Source organism: Mesoplodon bidens (genome assembly GCF_964165515.1).
Source record: "Mesoplodon bidens genome assembly, chromosome: 2".
Classification (NCBI taxonomy): Eukaryota; Metazoa; Chordata; class Mammalia; order Artiodactyla; family Ziphiidae; genus Mesoplodon; species Mesoplodon bidens.
The window spans coordinates 38,384,705-38,407,506 of NC_138177.1; the positions used below are offsets into that span (position 1 = coordinate 38,384,705).

At 40.2% G+C, this 22,802-nt stretch overlaps 1 protein-coding gene across 1 annotated transcript in view; it reads left to right on the forward strand.

The window, feature by feature from the left end:
- The window catches only part of XPR1 (xenotropic and polytropic retrovirus receptor 1), a 199,166-nt gene extending 194,952 nt beyond the window's left edge, over positions 1–4,214 (forward strand). The window contains exon 15 of the mRNA XM_081226479.1: positions 2,043–4,214. Coding sequence (XP_081082605.1) covers positions 2,043–2,103 — 61 coding nt within the window. The 3' untranslated portion in view covers positions 2,104–4,214. The remainder of the gene's footprint in view (positions 1–2,042) is intronic.
- The last annotated feature ends 18,588 nt before the right edge of the window (positions 4,215–22,802 follow it).

Below are 22,802 nucleotides of genomic sequence, written 5' to 3' on the forward strand. Positions count from 1 at the left end.
AAAAGTAACAATAAATGTAGGGTATATTGTGGCTGCATTTGAAATTTAGAGACAGTGGATAGCACAGTGGATTGGAGTAAAGGAGAAGACAGGTTGAGCATGAGCAGTTTTCTAAAGGATAAAGGAGTGTTTGAATAGGCTAGAGGCACAGTAAAGACATAAAGGTGGAAATGAGGGGCGGAAAGAAAAGCCATGTGACTAAAACTAGTAACAAATAGTAAGAAAATTTAGCTGAATAGATGAAGTATGATTGTAGAAGGCTGAAAAGTACAAGCTTGATCTTGTAGGCAGGAAGGAGTCACAGAGAATTTTTTCATAGAATGACATTATGAAAGTAATATTTTCATAAGTTTTAATGGCACTGTGCAACATATATTGGGAAAGGGAAAACTCAAGGCCAGCTCAGCTAAAAGACTATTGCAGTATTCTTAAGTATGGAACATTAAAGACTTGAATTAGGATGCTTACAATAGGACTAAAAAGAAAATAAGGAAACATTTTAAAGGAAGTAAAAAAAAAAATAGGAGGTGTTAATAACCCACAGGGGCGCAGAGTAGAAATTGCCTGAGCTTTAGATAGAATTTAGAAGTTCTCTGAAGAGGAGAAGGTAGAGAAAAGAAAAACAGAGCAAGGAACTGAATCTTGGGAACAAACACAGGCAAGAGAAAAAAAGAACCAACAAAAGGGGCAGGAAAAGGAATGGTCAGGGAGGTCAGCAGGAAGAACATCAAAACAAAGCATGATATTATTATATATAGCAGGAAGCAGAGTTTGAAGAAGCAAGAGGAGGGGATGTGGAGGCTGGTGGAGTCAGCAAGATAAGGGCCACAAAGGGCTAGAAGGTGGTGCTGTGGGTGGTTGTATCGTTGAGCTCCTAAATTGGAAAGTCTAATCCTTGTTAGTTACCAGCAGAGGGCAGCCTAAACAAACACTCTTTTTGCTTCAGAAACAAGGAAGCTCTTTGGCAATAGATCTTTATGTTCAATTTCAGGTGTTCAGTGGAAGAACGCTGGGATACTAGATTGCCACCAGAGGAAGACATAGAACAATGGAGCAGGTTATATGTAACGGAGAGAGCAGGGAATCTAAAATAAGAAGTTCTGAGATTGAGTACTGACTTTGTGACTCATGCAACCTTTAGCACATCCTTAACTTTCTGAATGTCTATTTTCACCTCTGTCGAGTAATAATAATAATACCCACTTCAACCTCATGGGGCTTGTGAGTTGCAGAACATTTTGACATTATCTAATCCCATTTTTCATCCCATGCAGGAATGTCTTTTACAATATCCTAAATAGTTGGTCATCTTATGCTGATTGACAGTCATCTGTGATAGTGAAGTTTGTAACTATACGAGGCACCTGCTTTTATTGTTGGATAGTTTTTGTTGTAGATAGCTTATGTTGAAATATGCTTCACCATAATTTCAACCAGTTGATCCTGACTGGGCTTTCTAACATAACTTAGTTTTCTGCCTCTTCTATGTATACTTTGTTAACTGTTTGAAGACAACTGCCATGTCTCTCCTTAGGTCTTATCACCTGCTGGCCAACTCTCCTGGTTTTTCATGTGTACCTCAAATGATTCTTCTATCATCCTCATCGTAATTCCTTATATTTGTGTAGGGCTTTATACTGATTTGTTTTTATCCATTTTCTCACTTGATATTCATACTGTCTCCACGAGGTGAAAGCAGTATTTTGTAAAATAGGTATTAGTATTCCTGCTTTACAGAGATGAACATTGTCACTCAAAGAGGTTAAAGAGATACATCATAAAATCAAAGTCCCTCCATTGCACATGACCTGGCATTGTTTTTGTTTCCTTCCTCTGGTTGCAATCTAGTTTCTTAGTGTTTTTCCAGTAACACCTGCAATTGAATATGAAACTCCAGGAACAGTCCATCTGGTGTCCAACAGTGTGTGGTGCCTGTGCCTGGTATTTTTAACGGTAGTAAGATTGGAAATGTACCTGATACTTTGCATGTGTTTGTATTTTAGTAATGGACTAAGTAATTTTTTCCCTCTTATTACCACTAGATCCAAGGCTCGTGACACTAAGGTATTGATAGAAGACACAGATGATGAAGCTAACACTTGAATCCTCTGAAGTCTAGATTAACGTCCTTGGTTTTCCTACTCTACAGTTCTTTCCTCGACCAACGCAACCTCTAGTACCTTTCCAGCCGAAAACAGGAGAAGACATATAACACATTTTCCGAGCTCTTCCAGATCGGATCCTATGGACTCCAAACAAGCTCACTGTGTTTCTTTTCTTTTCTTCTGGTTTAATTTTCATTTTCTACTTTTAAAACAAATATTTACTTCATTTTACCAATCAGAGGACATTTTAAGGAACAAAAACATAGTATCTTATGGATTGTTTACAATCACAAGGACACAGATACCTGTCAGGATGAAGAACAAGCATTGCAAGAACCCTCTGATGGGACGGTACCGAGATATCTCGGCTTCCGCTTGGCCCGGTTTTGACTGGTTGAAACCGGACATTGGTTTTTAAATTTTTTGTCTGTTTATGTGGAGAATTTTTTCCTTTCCTTCATACCCAGCGCAAAAGCACTGGCCGCACTTGCAGGGAAAGTGCAACTTAGAGCAGTACCTTCATTCACGAAGCTACTTTTTAATTTGATGTAACTTTTCTTATTTTGGGGAGGGTTACTGGGTGGGTGGGAAATATGATGTATTTGTTACATATGGTTTTCTCATTATTTATGAAACTTAACCATAAAAGAATGATATAACTCCTGTACAATGAAGGTGATAACAGTGAAAGAAGACAGGGGAAACTAACGTTGGACAGCATATATGAGGGTTTAGTCCACAATACCTCTTTCATGAGACAACTTGCACCAGTTTGACTTTTTCTTTCCTTTCTTTTTAATTTTAAGCCAAAGTTTTATTACTAATTTTTTAAGTTGCTGCTGCTTTAGAATCCTGAGCATGTCTCTCATAACAAAGCATCCACACACTTCCAAACAACCAGTTGAAATTTCTTTAAGAGCTCTGGTACTTTTTTCTTTAAAGGAACAGATGTGGAATACATTTGCCCATATTCCAACCATAACAACTGAAGTTATGCCTTATTAAGCTTCAGCATGTAGGGTAATTGAAGTACAGCCTTTACTAACTCAGAATTAGAAGACAGAGCTATTTCAGAGACTCTCTACACCCTCATTGGATAGTTTTTCTTCTGGGCCCTCTTACTTTAGCCAGAATTTGATCAAATTAAAAGTCTGTCTTGGGGAAACCATGCTTTTGAGAGCATAGAACAAATTATCCTTCCTCTTTTACATTACAGTGATAAAACAGACCTTGGCAGCCATTTCTCCCAGCAGTTTTAAAGGATGAACATTGGATTTCATGCCCCTCGTATGATAGAAAAACTGCTTTTAAAATTTGGGGGGCTTGAACTTGGTTATACACAAAAAGTATTTCTTAGAAATTTCAGACTATCACGGTCTGTACATAATGCTCATTTTCACTTCTTTGTCTAATTTCTTTCCTATTTCCTAAGTCATCCAGATAAGCCCAAAAGCCATAAGGGATTTTACTTTCTTGAATGTGGTTGGCATTAAATTTAGTATTATCACTTAGTATTAAAAACATATGGTTACTACCCCTTAGTATACCCTTTTGTCATCAGCTCTTCTCCCATGTATCACAAGTCTTTACTCATCCCTGTCATAATTCCAGTAGATTAATTAAAGTTCCTGTTACTACCAAAATTCTGCCAATTAACTGACAAATAGTTTCTTTTTAAAGGAGGTGTTTTTTTTCATCTTTATTCTTGACAAGTTCCCCAAATCTGTTCCCTTCCTGAATCGAGATTTTTTTTTTCTGAAAAATCATAAAACTTTGTGGCATTTATTGCTTTTTTTGTTTTGCCAAGCATGTTCCTTGGCCCAAAACTGAAGAAGAGAAGTTTAATTTTGGGTTTTTTTTTTTTTAGTTTAAATAAATTGAATCATTTATAATAATCAGTGGTAACAACTTAGTGACCCTTAATAGTTTAAAGGTTGCATTATTTATACTTGGGATTTTTTTCTAACTATTCTGGTTTTGTACTTTAAAACTATGGGGGAAATATCACTGGTCTGTCAAAAAGTAGCAGTAATTATTCCTGAATTACATAGATAAGTCGAGTGGACCAGTCATTTCCTGTACAAATAAAATTGGTGGTACTAATGCGTATCCAAAGCAATTTGAGTTGTCAACTTCATTCTTACTAGTAAACCTATATAGTGACACACATAAAATCTTACAGTTGACTTCTGGTATTTGAATTCTCCAGTGTTTTTACTTCAGTGTATCCTATGACCAATTTGGTCTTTCTTCAACTATTACGATTCTAGGCCCTAATCAGTATTATTTTTTCATAGGTAATACAATGTTAGAATGTATTCATTTTCTGATGTTCATCCTATCAGCATAGTCTATTCAAGAATGATAAGGCTTATGTAACTTTCAACTTACTATGACAGTTACTCAAATATGTATTTAAACACAACAGCTTTATGTTCCTCTTAAAGCTGTAAAGAGAAAAGAGGGCTTTTCCTCATCAGGAGAAAATGGTTTGGGAGACAGAATATATATTTAATTTTTTTCCTCTAAAAAAGGCATTGTGCATTTTTCTCTCCTAAGTTCTGTATGCCCTAGCCGTTGTGAATGCTATATCCTACCTAAAATTCTATTGGAGCTTCTTGTACGCTGAAACTCTCAATAGAACTCTTAGGAAATGAATATCACAGAGTCATTTTAAAGGAGCAGCAATCTAACCAAAGGTAAAACTTCATCTGATTTTAGGTTTAGAAATTCTAGTTTTACTTTATTTGAGAATCACTCAATTTGATATCAGTTAAAATACTCCCCAAATGAATGAAAAGGAAATATTAAAAAAAGAATAAAATTCCTTTTTCATTTTATGAAAGAAAGTATGGAAAGCATTGATTTGTGTAGAGAAAGTAAAAGACAAAAGTGGCTTATTTTCTATGCACAAATATGCACCTATTATTAAGGCTGCCTATACTATTAAAATGGAGTAATTGAGGAGGATTTCATACCAATACAGAGAGACAATAAAATGATCAAACATTAAGTCATCATTAATAAGGTTATAATAGTTATTTCTAAGATTGGAAAGATGTTGAAAACCTATGTGCATCTTTCTTTTCCGGCATCAGCCATTTTTCTCCTTAAGAAACCTGCTTAACTTCAGATTCAGAAGCAATGATGTGAGAGGAGAATGCCAATCACCTCAGCAGTAACATGTATGAACCCTTAAAGAAGGAAAATGGAGCCCAGCCCCTAGGATTTATGACATCCCAATATTCTCAACGTAAGAGTTCTAAGATTTTAACAGATTTTACTAGAAGTAACTTGTTGCTATATGGTATCCTTCTACCATGATTTGACCAAAGTACAGTCATGATAACTAGAGAAAGCAGTTCATCCTTTCTTAACTAAGGCAAGTTAAGAATAGAAAAAAGTAGCCTATTACTGAGCATACAGGCATCAGATTAACAGACACTTAGTTGAAGAGAAATAATTGTGGAGATAGCAGAGAAGAGCAAAAGGATGTTGGACCTTGGCAGCCGGGCAGTTAGGAAAGTATATGAGCTTGATGGCATGGAGGTGACAATGCCTTGCTGTCTCTCCTTTCAGTGGTTATACAGCTGGTAAGAGACCTGCCTTTGTTTTCCTACCATCTTTCTCCACTACTTTGCTTTATTCAGGAAATAGTTCTTTATGCCCCAAGTGCAATTTTCTAAGCAATGACTAGAAAAATTTCTTAGTCTAAGAAAAGTAATTTAGAAAATAACTATCCATGGCATTATTTTATTCAAAAACTTAGGTTTCTCTGAAGTGATTGCACTTTATTTGGTAAACAAATTTCAGATTATTGTTTTCTGTAATAGTTTGCACGAAATTTTCTAGCTCAAAAAAATAAGTACCTCTTGCTATACAACATTGAAGTTTTTAAAATTAAGATAGCTTCTCAGATTGAAAAAAGTTATGTTGAATCTAAGGCTCTCTCAACGACAAAATCACCATACTTTTAACAAATCTAATTTTAAAAGCCAACAATAAATAAGATCAGGGTCACTAGGTTAAGACAGTAGAAGTTCTAGTAGAACTGCAGGAAAAGTTAGGTAAAGAGGAGTAAATCAAATTTATGAGCTTAATTCATTTTATGACACATCTAACGTTTATTTCTTGCTTTGGATGATTAGCTGAAGCAAGGAAAATTAAAGAGATTTTGTAAATTACTTAAACACTTCATTTCTGCATTTCCGGTATCAGTCTTGATAGTAAATCTTAAAAGCTAACTCTCTGCATTGTATTTTCAGTCTATACAATGTCAGAGCACAGTGGTAATGTGGGATAGAGTTGATTATATTAGAGCATAAGAAGGTTGTGCTGGCCAATTCTACAAACCATTAATTCAACCAGCATTAAGCCACACTACTCACCAAATATGGAAAAGAAAAGCATTTCATTAGATTTGGAAGAGCTTAGTTTAAATGATATGAGAAGTTTGCCTGGGAATGGAGAGGAGCCTCCTGATGGGAATGCCTCATAATGCCTTTCTGGTATGAATTAGCAAAACTCTGATACTGAGTTGCCCCTTAAAAACAACCTTCCAGAAGGAATTTGCTTACTCACTGTGGAAGAGGAAGTCAGAGGGACAAGATGAGAGTTTCCCCTGAAGAGAAGAAAATCATTATACTGCTTTTCATCTAAAGCATGCTTCCTTGTAGCAGACCTTTGGTTTATTTTATTATTAAATCAAAGCCACCTTCAGTTTGTTTGTTTTTGTTTTTGTTTTTTTATGGTGCCATCAACCTAAGGAGGACAATCAAATAACCAACTGTTTGCCTTGGATTCAGTGTGTCTGCTAATTACACAGTCTCATCTTGTATACCTTGTATACCTTCAAACCAGTTACTTCTACCATATTACCTTAGTTCTTCCTATGCCCTTTCCTCTGGACCACCACACATCAGAGGGAAGACTTACTACCAGGAAGATGTGGACTAATAAAAAAGAGCGAGGATTCCATCTCACTATCCCTTTATCATTATCTCTGAAGTCCCTACCCACACTTCCCTGATGGTCCTGTAGCAACACCAGCGTGATGGGAATAGGGAGGAAGATTGTGGGGAATCCTGAATGAGCATGATGTTGTTATTCTTTTGAACTGTAAAGTGAAATTGTGAGCCACTCACGTTTGCAAAAAGAGCAGAACTCTTAAGCTTTATCACATTGTGAAGATTAATATCTTGCTCTTTTCCAGATTAACACAGAAGCTTGTATCCATGAAGAGTATTTAGGAGGGCAATAGGGTGTAAAAGGTACCTGTCTTTTTGAATCCTCTCCCTCTACTCATGTTTCCTTCACCCCCGCACCATGTTGTGTTGGTCAAATGATACTATCCTATGAAACTCTGAACTATAGTTGTCAAAAGTAACTATGGAATGTGATTAGTCCTCTGTGGGTGCTGCTTTCCCTCTTTTTTCTCCCTTGCTTTCTTTCTTACTCTCTCCACTCCGGTAAATGGAAAAGGTGACGTCAAAGAATTGATGCTTGCTTGGACTCATGTTGTATCTGTGACTATGCTATTACCTGTCTCCTTTTTCCTTCTTTCTTACATGGGTAGAATTCTTACGAAGTGTGGAGTTCCCTTCTTGAAAGTAGGTTAAATGCACAATGTGGTACTGTTTTATAGTTTGTAGATGGTTGTATAAAACAAAAAGTTAATGTGGTTATGTGTTTTTAAAAGAAAACAAGTGATTGGTTAAAAAAACTCTGTCCTTTTTTCATTATTACAAGCTTTCTCTGTTTTCCAACAGTTTGCTGACTCCTTTGTCACTGGCGAATGGTTTGTGTGGCTCTTTTTCTCTCTGGGTTTCTTGGATCCTGAACATGATTCCTCTTAGGACTAACTTGTATAAGAGTTTAGGGCAAACAGACTTCAAGGGTGAACATTTTTTTTTAACTCTTACTAAATGGAAAAATAATCTTAAATGGCCTTTTTTCTTTATGTAATATATGAAGTGTGACTCTAAAGCAATGGATTGATGCAACAGGTCTTTTTTTTTTTTTAACTCACACAAAGAATCTCAAATACCAGATGAAATGACCTGTTCAGTTGTGTCTTGGTGATCCGGACACCTGTTATCACTGCATACCCAGACCCTGTATGGGAACATAGAATTTTCTGTGGAATTCCTGGATCAGTTATTACTCCTTATATCTCTAGGAAAAGTTATGAAATTTAACTGACCCTAGGATGCGTATACTCAAAATGGAAAGAGAAAAGTATTTTATTGACTAAACCAAAAAGCCTTCATTTTATTTTAATATCACAAGTTCTATTCTTACTATGTTTCTATCTAGGCTAACATGATAATGTGCAGTTACCAGGTTAAAGTCAAGATAAGCTATGAGGGACTTCCCTGGTGGTGCAGTGGTTAAGACTATGCCTGCCAATGCAGGGGACATGGGTTCGATCCCTGGTCTGGGAAGATCCCACATGCCACGGAGCAACTAAGCCTGTGCTCCACAACTACTGATCCTGCACTCTAGAGCCCGCGAGCCACAACTACTGAGCCTATGTGCTGCAACTACTGAAGCCCACGTACCTAGAGCCCTGCTCCGCAACAAAAGAAGCCACCGCAATGAGAAGCCCATGCACCGCAACTAAGAGTAGCCTCCGCTTGCTGCAACTAGAGAAACCCAGCGTGCAGCAACGAAGACCCAATGCAGACCAAAAAAAAAAATTTTTTTAAATAATTTTTAAAAAAAGATAAGCTGTGAATATATGTGAATCACTGGATACTTAACAGCCCTTTCTATAATCTGATGATAATAATACATGCTCAACATTTGTATACCTATAGGCATATAAATACACTATAGTATTTTTTAATTTTTAAAATTTTTTTTATTTTTTTGCGGTACGTGGGCCTCTCACTGCTGTGGCCTCTCCCATTGTGGAGCACAGGCTCCGGACGCACAGGCTCAGCGGCCATGGCTCATGGGCCCAGCCGCTCCACGGCATGTGGGATCTTCCCAGACCGGGGCACGAACCCGTGTCCCCTGCATCGGCAGGCAGACGCTCAACCACTGCGCCACCAGGGAAGCCCCACTCTAGTATTTTACGTTTTCCAAACGTATTCAGTAGCATCTTAGATATGTGGGTTAACAAATCATCTGAGTTTGTAAATGAAGAGACAAAGACCTAGAGCAGCTGGGTCTCTAATCCCAGATGATTCGAGGAGACTGCTCTCTTCTATCCATCTTAGACACATCCAGAATCCTTGGACTTTGTTTAGTGACCTATAGCTTTATATGGACAATTTTGATTAGATTTTTTTCTTAGTTTATGAGAATAATAATGATTAGTTTTACACTTTTTTGTTTCGTTTTTACTTAAATACATAAATTTTATTAAATATTCATGAAGTTATTTTTCAAAACCTGATTTGAGGAATTTCTACAATTTTACAGTTTCTGACTCACTTCTTTTTCTACTTTCCCACCTTTTCCCTAAGAAAATTAAGGAATTTTTGAATTCCTGAAAAATTAATTTAGTATGTGTTTACTGAGGTCCTATCATATACTAGGCATTACTTTGATACTTAATTTTAGTTAAAATTGGTTTAATAACTATTATAGTTTTATGGAGACAAGCAGGGAAAGATGATAAAATTACTTCTAAACTACTTATCTGAAACCACTGCCAAAAAAGCCAGACTGTCATGTTACTAGGTATCAGCACCCCAGGATAAGCTGAATTTTCTATCACCAAGTTAGAGATTCTTTTTTACCGCTTCCCAGGCAGACATCAAATCCTATTATTTTGGGGTTCTTTTTAACTCATCCTTTTAAAAATAAAAGTATTAGAACTGTCAAGGTTTGTTTCTTCAGAACTTTCTATTGCCAAAAAACTGTCATTATAATTCATCTTATAATTCACTTAGGAATGTCTTATCTGAATGGATGTAGTTCTTTTTTAACAACTGGGGGCAGCCTCCTACACAGGAAACAAATTTAAGTGATATCATTAAGTAACACATTAATATCAAAGTCTGGTGTTTACCTTTATAAAATGAAGTTTTTCTCCAAATATTATATTTTTTATAGACTGCATAGCTGAATGAGAATGAGGATAATAGCATTCTGCCTTGTTCCAACTAGGGCAAACCTGTGGCTTCTTTTCTGCATAAGTGAATAGAATAACCAAAATCAAATGATTTTTGGCAGTAGATTTACTATGCTACTCTTCTTAAGGAAATGTTTCTAGGGTAAGGAGGAAACCAAGCAACTCAAGAGAAACAGGCAAGAGAATCAAGGAAAAACATATTAATAATATTAACTCCCCAATACATTGCCACTTTACTAAATTTCAAAATTGCTATATTTGTGGTTTCTCAAACACTACCTTCTGACCAGATGAGCCAGTAAAACTTAAAATTTTAGTCAGTCAGGGCTCCTGTAGCACTTCTATAAGGAAGTATCAAAGGTAGCTTAGAAACTTCAGTTTGCCAAAGGTTGTTCCTGTCAACTATTGAATTTAGACTTTTTTTTCTGCAGTTCCATAGATTCCTTAGAAAATGTTAAGCCTCTCCCTGGCAGCCTTCGTTAAAAGACTTGCTGGATAGGGTATGTACCCTGCTGCCAGCTATTGTCAGTGTTCATGAGGATATATGCTGATTTCCTTCTGTGGCCATTCCCCAACCTTGACTAGTCTGGGGCTCTAACAGTAATACAATTCAGGGGACAGGAGACATTCTTTTTCCAAATGTGCTCTGTTGTCACCAGGAAGTCACACAAAATCATATTTACTGAAATGTGTCAAGTACCTAGTAGATAGCAGAGGCTTAATAAATATTTGTTAAACTGAAAGGTAACTTCTAGTTACAGCAGACACTGCAGAAGTACAAAGCATCATAAAACTACAAGCAACTCAATGGACAACCTGGAAGAAATGGACAAATTCTTAGAAAGGTATAACCTTCCAAGACTGAACCAGGAAGAAATGGAAAACATGAACAGACCAATCACAAGTAATGAAATTGAAACTGTGATTAAAAATCTCCCAACAAAAAGTCCAGGACCAGATGGCTTCACAGGCGAATTCTATCAAACATTTAGAGAAGAGCTAACAGCCATCCTTCTCAGAGGAAGCAGAGGAAGGAACACTCCCAAACTCATTCTATTAGGCCACCATCACTCTGACACCAAAACCAGACAAAGATACTACAAAAAAAGAAAATTACAGACCAATACCACTGATGAATATAGATGCAAAAATCCTCAACAAAATACTAGCAAACAGAATCCAACAACACATTAAAAGGATCATATACCATGATCAAGTGGGATTTATCCCAGGGATGCAAGGATTCTTCAATATATGCAAGTCAATCAGTGTGATAAGCCATATTAACAGTTGAGGAAGAAAAACCATATGATCATCGCAATAGATGCAGAAAAAGCTTTTGACAAAATTCAACATCCATTTATGATAAAAACTCTCCAGAAAGTGGGCATAGAGGGAACCTACCTCAACATAATAAAGACCATATACGACAAGCCCACAGCAAACATCATTCTCAATGGTGAAAAACTGAAAGCATTTCCTCTAAGATCAGGAACAAGACAAGGATGTCCACTCTCACCACTATTATTCAACATAGTTTTGGAAGTCCTAGCCATGGCAATCAGAGAAGAAAAAGAAATAAAAGGAATCCAAATTGGAAAAGAAGAAGTAAGACTGTCACTGTTTGCAGATGACATGATAATATACATAGATTATCCTAAAGATGCCACCAGAAAACTACTAGAGCTAATCAATGAATTTGGTAAAGTTGCAGGTTACAAAATTAATTCACAGAAATCTCTTGCATTCCTATACACTAACAATGAAAGACCAGAAAGAGAAATTAAGGAAACAGTCCCATTCACCATAGCAACAAAGAATAAAATACCTAGGAATAAACCTACCTAAGGAGGTAAAAGACCTGTACTCAGAAAACTGTAAGACAGTGATGAAAGAAATCAGAGATGACACAAACAGATGGAGAGATATACCATGTTCTTGGATTGGAAGAATCAATATTGTGAAAATGAGTATTCTACCCAAAGCAATCTACAGATTCAATGCAATCCCTATCAAATCACCAATGGCATTTTTTTTTTACAGAACTAGAACAAAAAATCTTAAAATTTGTATGGAGACACAAAAGACCCTGAATAGCCAAAGCAATCTTGAGGGTAAAAAAACAGAGCTGGAGGTATCAGGCTCCCTGACTTCAGACTATACTACAAAGCTACAGTGATCAAGACAATGTGGTGCTGGCACAAAAACAGAAATATTTATCCATGGAACAGGATAGAAAGCCCAGAGATAAACTCACACACCTATAGTCAACTGATCTATAAGAAAGGAGGCAAGTATATACAATGGAGAAAAGACAGTCTCTTCAATAAGTGATGCTGGGAAAACTGGGCAGCTACATGTAAAAGAATGAAATTAGAACACTCCCTAACAGCATACACAAAAATAAACTCAAAATGGATTAAAGACCTAAATGCAAGACCAGACACTATAAAACTCTTAGAGAAAACATAGGAAGAACACTCTTTGACATAAATCATGGCAAAATCTTCTTTGACCCCCCTCCTAGTGTAATGGAAATAAAAACAAAAATAAACAAGTGGGACCTAATGAAACTTAAAAGCTTTTGCACAGCAAAGGAAATTGTAAACAAGACGAAAAGACAACCCTCAGAATGGGAGAAAATATTTGGCAACGAAGCAACTGACAAAGGATTTATCTCCAAAATATATAAACAGCTCATGCAGCTCAATATTTAAAAAAAACAAACAACCCAATCCAAAAATGGGCAGAAGACCTAAATAGACGTTTCTCCAAAGAAGACATACAGATGGCCAGGAGGCACATGAAAAGCTGCTCAACATCACTAATTATTAGAGAAATGCAAATCAAAACTACAATGAGGTATCACCTCCCACCAGTTAGAATGGGCATCATCAGAAAATCTACAAACAAATGCTGGAGAGGGTGTGGAGAAAAGGGAACCCTCTTGCACTGTTGGTGGGAATGTAAATTGATACAGCCACTATGGGGAACAGTATGGAGATTCCTTAAAAAACTAAAAATAGAATTACCATATGACCCAGCAATCCCACTACTGGCCAAATACCCAGAGAAAACCATAATTCAAAAAGACACATGCACCCCAATGTTCATTGCAGCACTATTTACAGTAGCCAGGTGACGGAAGCACCCTAAATGCCCATCGACAGACGAATGGATAAAGAAATTGTGGTACATATATACAACGGAATATTACTCGGCCATAAAAAGGAAAGAAATTGGGTCATTTGTAGAGACACGGATGGATCTAGAGACTGTCATACAGAGTGAAGCAAGTCAGAAAGAGAAAAACAAATATCGTATATTAACGCATATATGTGGAATCTAGAAAAAATGGTACAGATGAACCGGTTTGCAGGGCCGAAATAGAGGCACAGATATAGAGAACAAACGTATGGACACCAAGGGGGAAAGTGACAGGGGGGTGTGTGTGTGATGAATGGGGAGATTGGGATTGACATATATACACTGAAGTGTATAAAATTGATGACTAATAAGAACCTGCTGTATATAAAAAAATTAAATTTTAAAAAAGAAACACCAAAAACTGAAAGGTAACTTCTAGAGCCTATTAGTAGATAAGCTACTGAGTATGTTTAGGAGGTAACTGGCTTTTTTTTAATCGACTGCTACAGAGGCTGTGCCTCTTAGGAATGCTTGCTTACTGGCAAACTGGTCAGTGTTCTCACTTTGCTCCTGTGCTGAGAAGTTGTGTGAAAACTTGATCCCGATGCTCCCTCACTGATAATTAGCAGATGCTTCTTCATCCTGTGGACTTTCTATTCCACCCCCACAGAGAACAGACCAGGTCCCTCAAGGGCAGAGTAGTCACTGCTGACCCTCACTGCCCACCCCAGGCAAGGCCCATCACACATCAGTGTACATCGAGTAGTGTTAGCACCATTTATAGAGGAGAAAGTGTTCAGTGACTGGCTGTGGACACTGCAGTAATTACTGAACCTGGGATTAGGTCTCCGATCTGACTGGCTCGATAGCCCATATTCTCTCTGTTTCTCAGAGGAAAAGAAAGAAGAAAAAAAAATTTCCTGCTTGGCAGGAGCTAGGAAGTGGCTTGTGAATTACTGCTTTCCAAAGCTATGCCTGATCAGATCACAACATAACCATTTTAAAGAAAATCAGAGAACACTCTCCTCCCTCCCACAAAACACACACATGCACACAACTATAGGTGCTTCAACAAGCTGCGTTCCCCTGATTGTTGCTGAGAATTTGTCCTCTGCCCCTCCAGGGACAACTCTTGGGACTGTTTTTTAACTAAATAGTAACAACAAATGAGCTCCCTAATCGACTGCTTTTCACAGGAGTCCTCTCCCTTGAGCCAGCCACCTTCCTTCCCTCCCTCCCTTCCCTTCCTTCCAATTTTTAAAAGTTTTATCCATGGTGAATTGGGATGGTATACTGGGGAAGGCATGAACTTGCAATGTATCAGGCATTGGAGATGTAGAGAGAGTAGCTATAGTGCAGTGAGATTGGATGGCTATTGCTAAGTGCCATTGATGTCTACAGAAGGATCATGAACAGCTGAGGACAAGTACCAGGAAACTGAAAGTCAGATGTGGAACCAGAGGGCCTCTTTGTTTGCATACAAAGAAGCTCTCGTCTCCTACAGTAAGAGGGGAGAGGAAGGTACAAGCCCAGGACTCAATAGAGTAGCAGACCTTCAAAGACAATTAAACACCCAACAAAGGCAGGTCTGTTATGCTAGGTCAGGACCCCTACTGGGAAAACCTGACACATCAGATGCAACGTCTGGTTATTTTGACTTCTCAAACCCCTGAGAACAGTCTGAGCCTATAGACATACCTCCCCATAATCCTCATTAGCCCTCCCCATCCCCATTCATGATTCCATAGGAGCTGGAGGAGATCCTGAGGGTGCTGGAAGAAAGGGACAAAATATAAGATTGAATAGAGAAGAATTTTTGACTTGGAAGTGATCCCCAAGATACAGAATTTAATTCCCTAGCAAGAATTCCAGGAGTCAGTACAAACTTGCTACTAGTATGGCTCCTAGAAACATGGAAAAAGTGATAGTCCATGTTGAGCAAAGTTAAAATTCCAGAGTTGCTACAGTGGACAGTGAAGGCAGTGGCTACAAGGCTCAGGGAAGTGGGCATGCTGGATACACAATGGCTGGAAGGCCAAGAGGACATACCATGGACAAAGGTCATAAAGAATGTACTGGTCAGAGCTACACCAGCCTCACTAAAAGTTCAAGGTGACCCTGTTATGAAGACACCATTACAGAGCTGTGTAGACTGATAGCAATAGGAATGATAGGACTCTGAAACAGCAGAGACCAGGTGGCAGCACAAAACCATCCAAAGTCGGTCATGATTACTGTAATGACTGGCAAGATCAGACAGAGTGGCAGCCAAGATGGTCAGAACCACGGAGAGTTATAAGAATGGTTACTAGAATAGTGTCCCTAGAGACGAAATAGATGGGCAGTTACCCAAATTGTACTACTCGGCTTACTAGCGGAAGAGATGAAAGATGGACGACCGGGAAGCTGAGGGCAGTTGCCCGATAAAAAGGCACATTGCTTGCCCAATTTCTGAACCTGAGCCAGTTTTCAAACCCAGAACTACTGACAGCAGTGGCTGGGTCCACAAGAGGAAAAACACTTCAATATCATGGCACATATACACAGCACTGATTCCCCTAGGTTTTCCCCACAGGCACCTATGGCTATTTACTCAGGTAACTGTGCACTAGGGAAAAGGGAATAATACCCAGACATTCTGAAGACTGTTGGACATAGGACCTGAGTTATCACTGATACACAAAGACCTGATTCATCATGGCCCCCACGTTAGCGTGGGTCCTATGGGCGGGGGCCAGATAATAACTGTAGTCCTGACCGATGTCCAGCTTACAGAGATCCGCAGCATCCCTGGGCCCACCCAGTGGTCCATTACCCAGTCCTCAAATATATAATTGGGGTGACCTATTTAGCAACTGGGCCAACACCCACATTGCATGGTGGTTCTGCAGAATAAGAAGTATCATATGGGGAAAGGCCAAATGAAGTCTCAAATTAACCCTCTCCCCAGGCATAAATAAATAGATAAATGTAAAGTCATATTGTGGGAGACGGGAATGGAGATTATTGCCACATTCTATCCCTCTGCTTCTCCTCTCCATCCTTGTTTGTTTGACCAAGCTGGTCCCTGAAGAAACTGTATGAATTAGGAAGGGTCATTGTAGACCACCACAAGCTCAATCAAATATAACGACAGACACAGGCACAATGCCAGATGTGGTATCTTCATTAGATCAACTCAATACCACCTCAAGTATGTGGTATATAGCTAGTGACTTGGTGAAGGCATTCTTTTCTCTTCCAATAAAAACAGAGGATCAAAAACAATTCACGGGCTTCCCTGGTGGCGCAGTGGTTGAGAGTCCGCCTGCCGATGCAGGGGACACGGGTTCGTGCCCTGGTCCGGGAAGATCCCACATGCCGCAGAGCGGCTGGGCCCATGAGCCATGGCCGCTGAGCCTGCGCGTCTGGAGCCTGTGCTCCACAACGGGAGAGGCCACAACAGTGAGAGGCCTGCGTACCACAAAAAAAAAAAAAAAAAAAAAAAAACAATTCACATTTATGAGAAAATGACAGTATACATTAACAGCTTTGTTCCAAGGCCATATTAAGTCCAAAGAGATCCAGATCTGCTGGACATCCACAGTACATCACATTGATCCACTGCATTGATTACATTATATTGATTGGGTCAGATGAACAAGAGGTGGCTAGCACACTGGAGACCTTTATAAGACGTGTGTTCCAGAGGGTTGGAGCTAAACCCTGAGAAGATTCAGGAGCCTGCCACTGTAACATTTTTAGGAGTCCAGTCATCAGGTCCAGTAACCAGGACCTCTTCTACAAAGTGAAAGACAAATTATTGCACCTTGTACCTCCTACCATAAAGAAGGAAACATTCCAGAACTCTTCAAGTTCTTGAGTCGGCATATTCTACACCCAGAGATACTGCTCTGACTCATGTACCAGGTGATGTGAAAGGCTGCGAACTTTGAATGATTCCCGGAGCAGCAAAGGGCTCTGCAGCCAGCCCAGGATGCCATGCGATCAATCCTGCTGCTTGGGCCTTATGACCTGACAGACCCTATGGTGTGGTTGGAGATATCAGTGGTGGGGAAAGATACCATGTGGAGTTTGTGGCCAACTCCAATGCGAGCCCCCAGGCTCTGGAGTAAGACCATGCCTTCTGCAGTGAAGAATTATATGCCTTTGAAAAACAAGTTCTAACTTGCTAGTGGTCCCTGATAGAGAAAAAATGTCTAACCATGGGTCACCAACCAACCTTGTGGCTAGAACAGCCCATCAAATGCTGGGTCCTATCAGACCCATTGAGTCAGATTGGGTGGAAGTGGTAACTCCAGGACTGAGCCTAAGGAGGGTCAGAGGGCACAAGCAGGCTGCATGAACAGGTAACCCAGACTCTCCTGTCACCTACCATGATTGCCTGAGAGCTCCTCTCTCAGGGCACACCTATGGCTGTATGGGACACCCTGTAAGACCAAATGAAAGAGGAGAAAAAAGCCTGAGCTCGTTTCATGGATGGGTCAGATCCATATGTGGGTGCAAGCTGCAACTGGACAGTAGCTGCACAGCAGCCTCACACAAGGGTAGCCTTGAAAGACAGTGATGAAGGAAAATCCAATTGTCAGAGCTTTGAGCAGTGTACTGGTCATCCACTTGGTGTAGAAAGGAGAAGTGACCCAAGGTTAGACTATATCGTGGCAAATGGCCTGGCTAGCTGATTAGGAAAAACAGGAAGATCAGGGATAAGGGGTCTGGTGTAAAGGTATGTGGATGGACTTATGGAAATGGGGGTGAAGTGGGACAATCTTTGAATCACATGTTAACATCTTCAGAGAGCATCCACCATTGATGAAGAACTAAACGACCAAGCAGACAGATGACTCATCCCACTGACCTCAGCCAGCCTCTGTCATCAGCCGCTCCCGTGTTGGCATGATGGAAACATGAAAAAAGTGGCTGAGGGGGCAAAGATGGAGGCTATTCATGGGCCACAAATGTAGACTATCACTTACCAAAGGTAATTTGGCTTCTGCTGCCACCAAAGTCATCCTGCCTGCAACAGAGACCAAAATGGAGTCCCCATTATGGCACCATATTAGTTGCTCTTCCTCAAGAGACAAAACCAGCCAGCTGGTAACAAGTTGACTATATTAGGCCCTTTCCATCCTGGAAGGTCCAGAAGTTTGTTCTTTGCCCTCAGAGGAATAGATACATATTCAGGTTATGGGTTTGCCTTTTCCTGACCACAGAGGGTCTCACCCAGCACCACTATCTGAAGCCTTTCAGAGTACTTTATCCACTGGTATGGGATTCCATATAATATCACCTCAGACCAGAGGGCTAACTATAGCATGAGGGGTGTAAGAGTCAGCTCATGACCATGGAATTCACCACCTAGAAGCTGCCAGCCTGAAAGAGCTGTGGAATGGTATACTGAAAGCATAGCTAAAGTGCCAAGCAGAGGCAGTACTCTGTGAGTATGGGTGTCACCCTCCAGGATTCCATACATGCATTGAATCAAAACCCTGTATATGGTACTGGGCCCCCAAAGGGAAGGACACAGAGTCTGAGTACCAAGGTGTGGAAGCAGGAATAGCTCCACTTAGCATCAAGCTCATTAATCCACTTTCTGCTTTCTGTCCCCTGACTCTGAGCTCTGCAGGACTGGAAGTCCTGGTCCCACTGAATTATGAGCTAGGGCACTTTGGGCTTCCTCTGTCCAGGTACCAGCAGGCAAAAAGAGGAGTCATGGTTTGGTAGAGTAATTGATCTTGATCATCAAGAAGAGGAAGGGCTGCTATTATTAGCAGTGGGGACGGGAGGAGTATGTTTGGCACCCAGGTGTAGAAAACAGATGTTTCAAAGAACAGGTATATCATTTAGAGCCTACCCTTCAGGATTATCAGATTCTAGTCTTATTCCTCAACTCAAGCTGTTTTGCAACTCTTTGTTAAGTTGTAGGAAATGTAAATTCTGTCTTGTGTGGTAGTGATTTTAATGGACTTTCTTCCCACTGTAGAGAAAAACTTTGTCTCTACCTGCAATTCATCTCAACTTTCATTTATACCGTAAATGTCTGTGCTTTTTGGCTTCCCTGAGCTTTTATATATATACACATATCTCATTCATCTTTGTATCCATTGAAGAGTCATGCTTTTGTCTTTTTTCTGGAAAGAAAATTATTTTTTAACACAGGTGACCTGGGCACCCTTGATACTCCCTTGATACTCCCAATTGTGACTGTAAATGGAGAGATACAGAAACCTCAGCCCAGGGACACAGTGACCAGGGCCCAGGCCCCTTGGGGGTAAGGTCTGGGTCATATCATCAGACTAGCCTCTGAAGCTGGGAGAGCTGATAACTGACGAGGAGAGGCATCTAGAGAGAAGGAGCATTGACTGTGGCCCAGAGACCCACTGCATCAGTGGGGGGCTGGCTTGTCCTACTAACCTCCCTCGGGAAGAAAAGCTCACCACAATCCTGGAAGAACTGCTATCTAGACATGTGTGGAAAAGTGAGCCGAATGACACAAAGGGTGGACTAAGGTGGACACAGAAGTGCCCCGCCCAGATCTCTGTCCAAGGAAGGACTTGCTTCACAGGTGTGGGGGCACAGGTACGGGGGCTGCTGTGAGCAGTGTCTCTGGTTGACAGCTCCTCCAGGGTCTGCCTCAGTGGCAGACAGCTACCTCACTACAAACCATGCCCTTTCTGGGGCAATCAACGTCCAGTGACTAGACGAATCCACGTGGAGGGACTGTTCTTTATGCCGGGCATATAAATGCTCAGCCATCTTGTCCCAACACATGACAACTCTGAGGGGCAATATTCACCCCAGGGCCTCATGCTGGATTGGCCAAGGGTTTGTCAGCCCCTCTCTGTGGTTCAATTTCTTCCTCCACCCATCCTGCTTCTCCCTTTAATTTCACAGGTGTAGCTCTCTAACAAATATTGTATACCCCATGCTTCCTCTCAGCACCTGCTACAGGAGAACCTACCCTGGGGCACTAGTCCCCTTGCTTCTAATCCATCTTCCCTCTGCAATCCGGAACTTTGTTTTGTTTTTGTAAACACACATCCAACCATGTCATTTCACCAGTGACTCAAAATCATCAGTGACTTCTCAGACCATGGTATTTGTTCCCTTAGACATGCCAGGAGATATGAGAAGCCAAAAATTCTACTCTTCTGAAATTTTAAATGCTACCTACAATCTGTTCTATATATTGTAGGACACGAGGCTCTTAAGAATCCGACCTCCTGCTGCTAGTCCACCTTCATTTCTACCCATCCTTGGAATGGAAGCTTCAGGAAGGCCTGTCTCCCTGCCTCCATGCGTGAGGCTGATTCTCCAGAGAATTTCTCCTCCTGCCCTTCACCTGCCCAGGAAAAGCCAGCAAGCACTTTTGCTTTCCTTCAGAAAAACTAACATGCCCCTGTTCTTACATTCCACCAGTGCCCCCTTTAGACCACTCCTTATCTCTATCAAGTCTGGTCATTTGTCAGTCTCTACCCACCACCCCAAATTTTCCCCCCATTCTAGACTGTTCTTGAGGGCAAGAGTGCTATCTAGTTTTCTCTCCTCAGTGTCCAACCATAATGCCTGGTTTACGCTAAGAAATATCAGCATAATTATATCAGCATAATTGAAAACATGAGTTGAATAAATTTGGCCAAAGATAATTTGTGTATATGAATATTAATAGCAGCTTTATTCACAATGCAAAAAATCTGGAAACAACCAAATGTCCATCAACAGGTGAATGGATAAACAAATTGGGTAAATTGTCTTGGTCTGCTAGGGCTATCATAGCAAGATACCACACACTGGGTAGCTTAAATAACAGAAATATATTTCTCGTCCTGAAGGCTGGTAGTAGAGATCAAGATGTTAGCAGATTTGGTTTCTCTGGAAGCCTAACTGCTTGGCTTGCCGATGGCTGCCTTCTCGCTGTCCTCACATGGCCCCTTCTCTGTGGACACATCAAAAGGTAATTTGAAAAGAGGATATAGTCATGCCTTTCATAGAATTATAGATTTTATTTGTCATTAATTAATAAGAGAACCCATACAGTGTTACAACCTGTTCAGAAGAGAATCTGAAACGCAGGCAAATATATAGACATCTGGAATGGTGAGAAAAATTTACAACTAAATGCAAAATCAGCAAAACTGGTCAATATTCATGGGTCAATTCCACCAACTATAATTGGCATTCATATGGATGAAAATAATGTGCATTGCTGTCAGTTTTTCTACAATTTATAGAATTGTAAAATAACTCACATAACCTGAAAGGATGCAGTAGACAGTACATCCAATAATGTTTTTTGGACCATTTCAAAGTTTTTTGTATTTTCCCCTATACTTTAACTCCTCCAGCCCAAATTATGCAGTTATTTATCAGGTCATTTGACATGATTAAACACACACACACACACACACACACACCCCAAAATGTTTTGTTCTCAGCACCCTAGAGAAAAATCCTTTTCACCTTTCGCCAGTTAGCTAAAGCCAGAAGCCTGGCTCAGGTCCTGGGGCAGATGGAATCCACCTCAGTTCTCCTCCTATTTCCTCTAAATCTTCACAGAAATGGCCCAAACTCAGTAAGAGATATTATTAGCAGTATCAACATTAGCAAGAGAAAGATTGTTTTTGTCTTAGATGCTCCATACTGAAGAAGTTTTAAAAGCTAAGCACCTTTTTGGTGACTTAGAGGGATGTACCAACCATGATTTTCACTGCTGCTCTCCTGGGGGCAGAAACAAGTCCCCAGGGCCCAGCTCCTAAGACTGCTGCAGAAATGGAGCCAGACGTTGCTGGGGAGACGTTGGTGAAGAGGCCCAAGAGAGAGAAAAGGGAGGAGGAGAGTAGAGAGGTGATTCTGGGTGAACAGCATCTTGGGGGGAAAAGAAAATAGCCATGGACCATGCAGAGAACCTTTCCAAATGTGGCTGCTTATGAAGGGGTTATGTGGGGCTCAATGGTGCAGGACTTTGCATGTACAAAATCAGAGCTTTCAAGGGATGGCAAACCCTCAGACACTGGCACTCCCAGAAGGCTTTCTAAGAAGTTATAGAGAATCCACTTTAGCCTGATCCCTGAGCCCACTGGCCATATGGGGACTCTTCTCTCCTCAGCTCAGTAAAGGTAGCACCTCACACCCTTCCCCAGCAAGCTCTGAAAAGGGCCACCGTGTCACAGCCCTCTACACACTAAACATACCTCTGCAGGCAACCCCAGATTCTCCTTGGGGCTGTATCTTCTCTTTGAGCACCGTAACCTCCTCCAGACCCCATCCACCCCTTCACTCTCCACCATAGCTCTTAAAACTGGTTTTGGACCCAACCTCTTCTTACCTTTTTGTTACCAGCTGATTCTTTTATTACTTCTGTGGCCCTTAAGTCTGTAAAGATTTGGTCCAACAAGCCAACCATATTTATTGCTTAATAATCCTTGTCCCCATGACAACCCATGTTGTCATACTGAGTTGATACAATA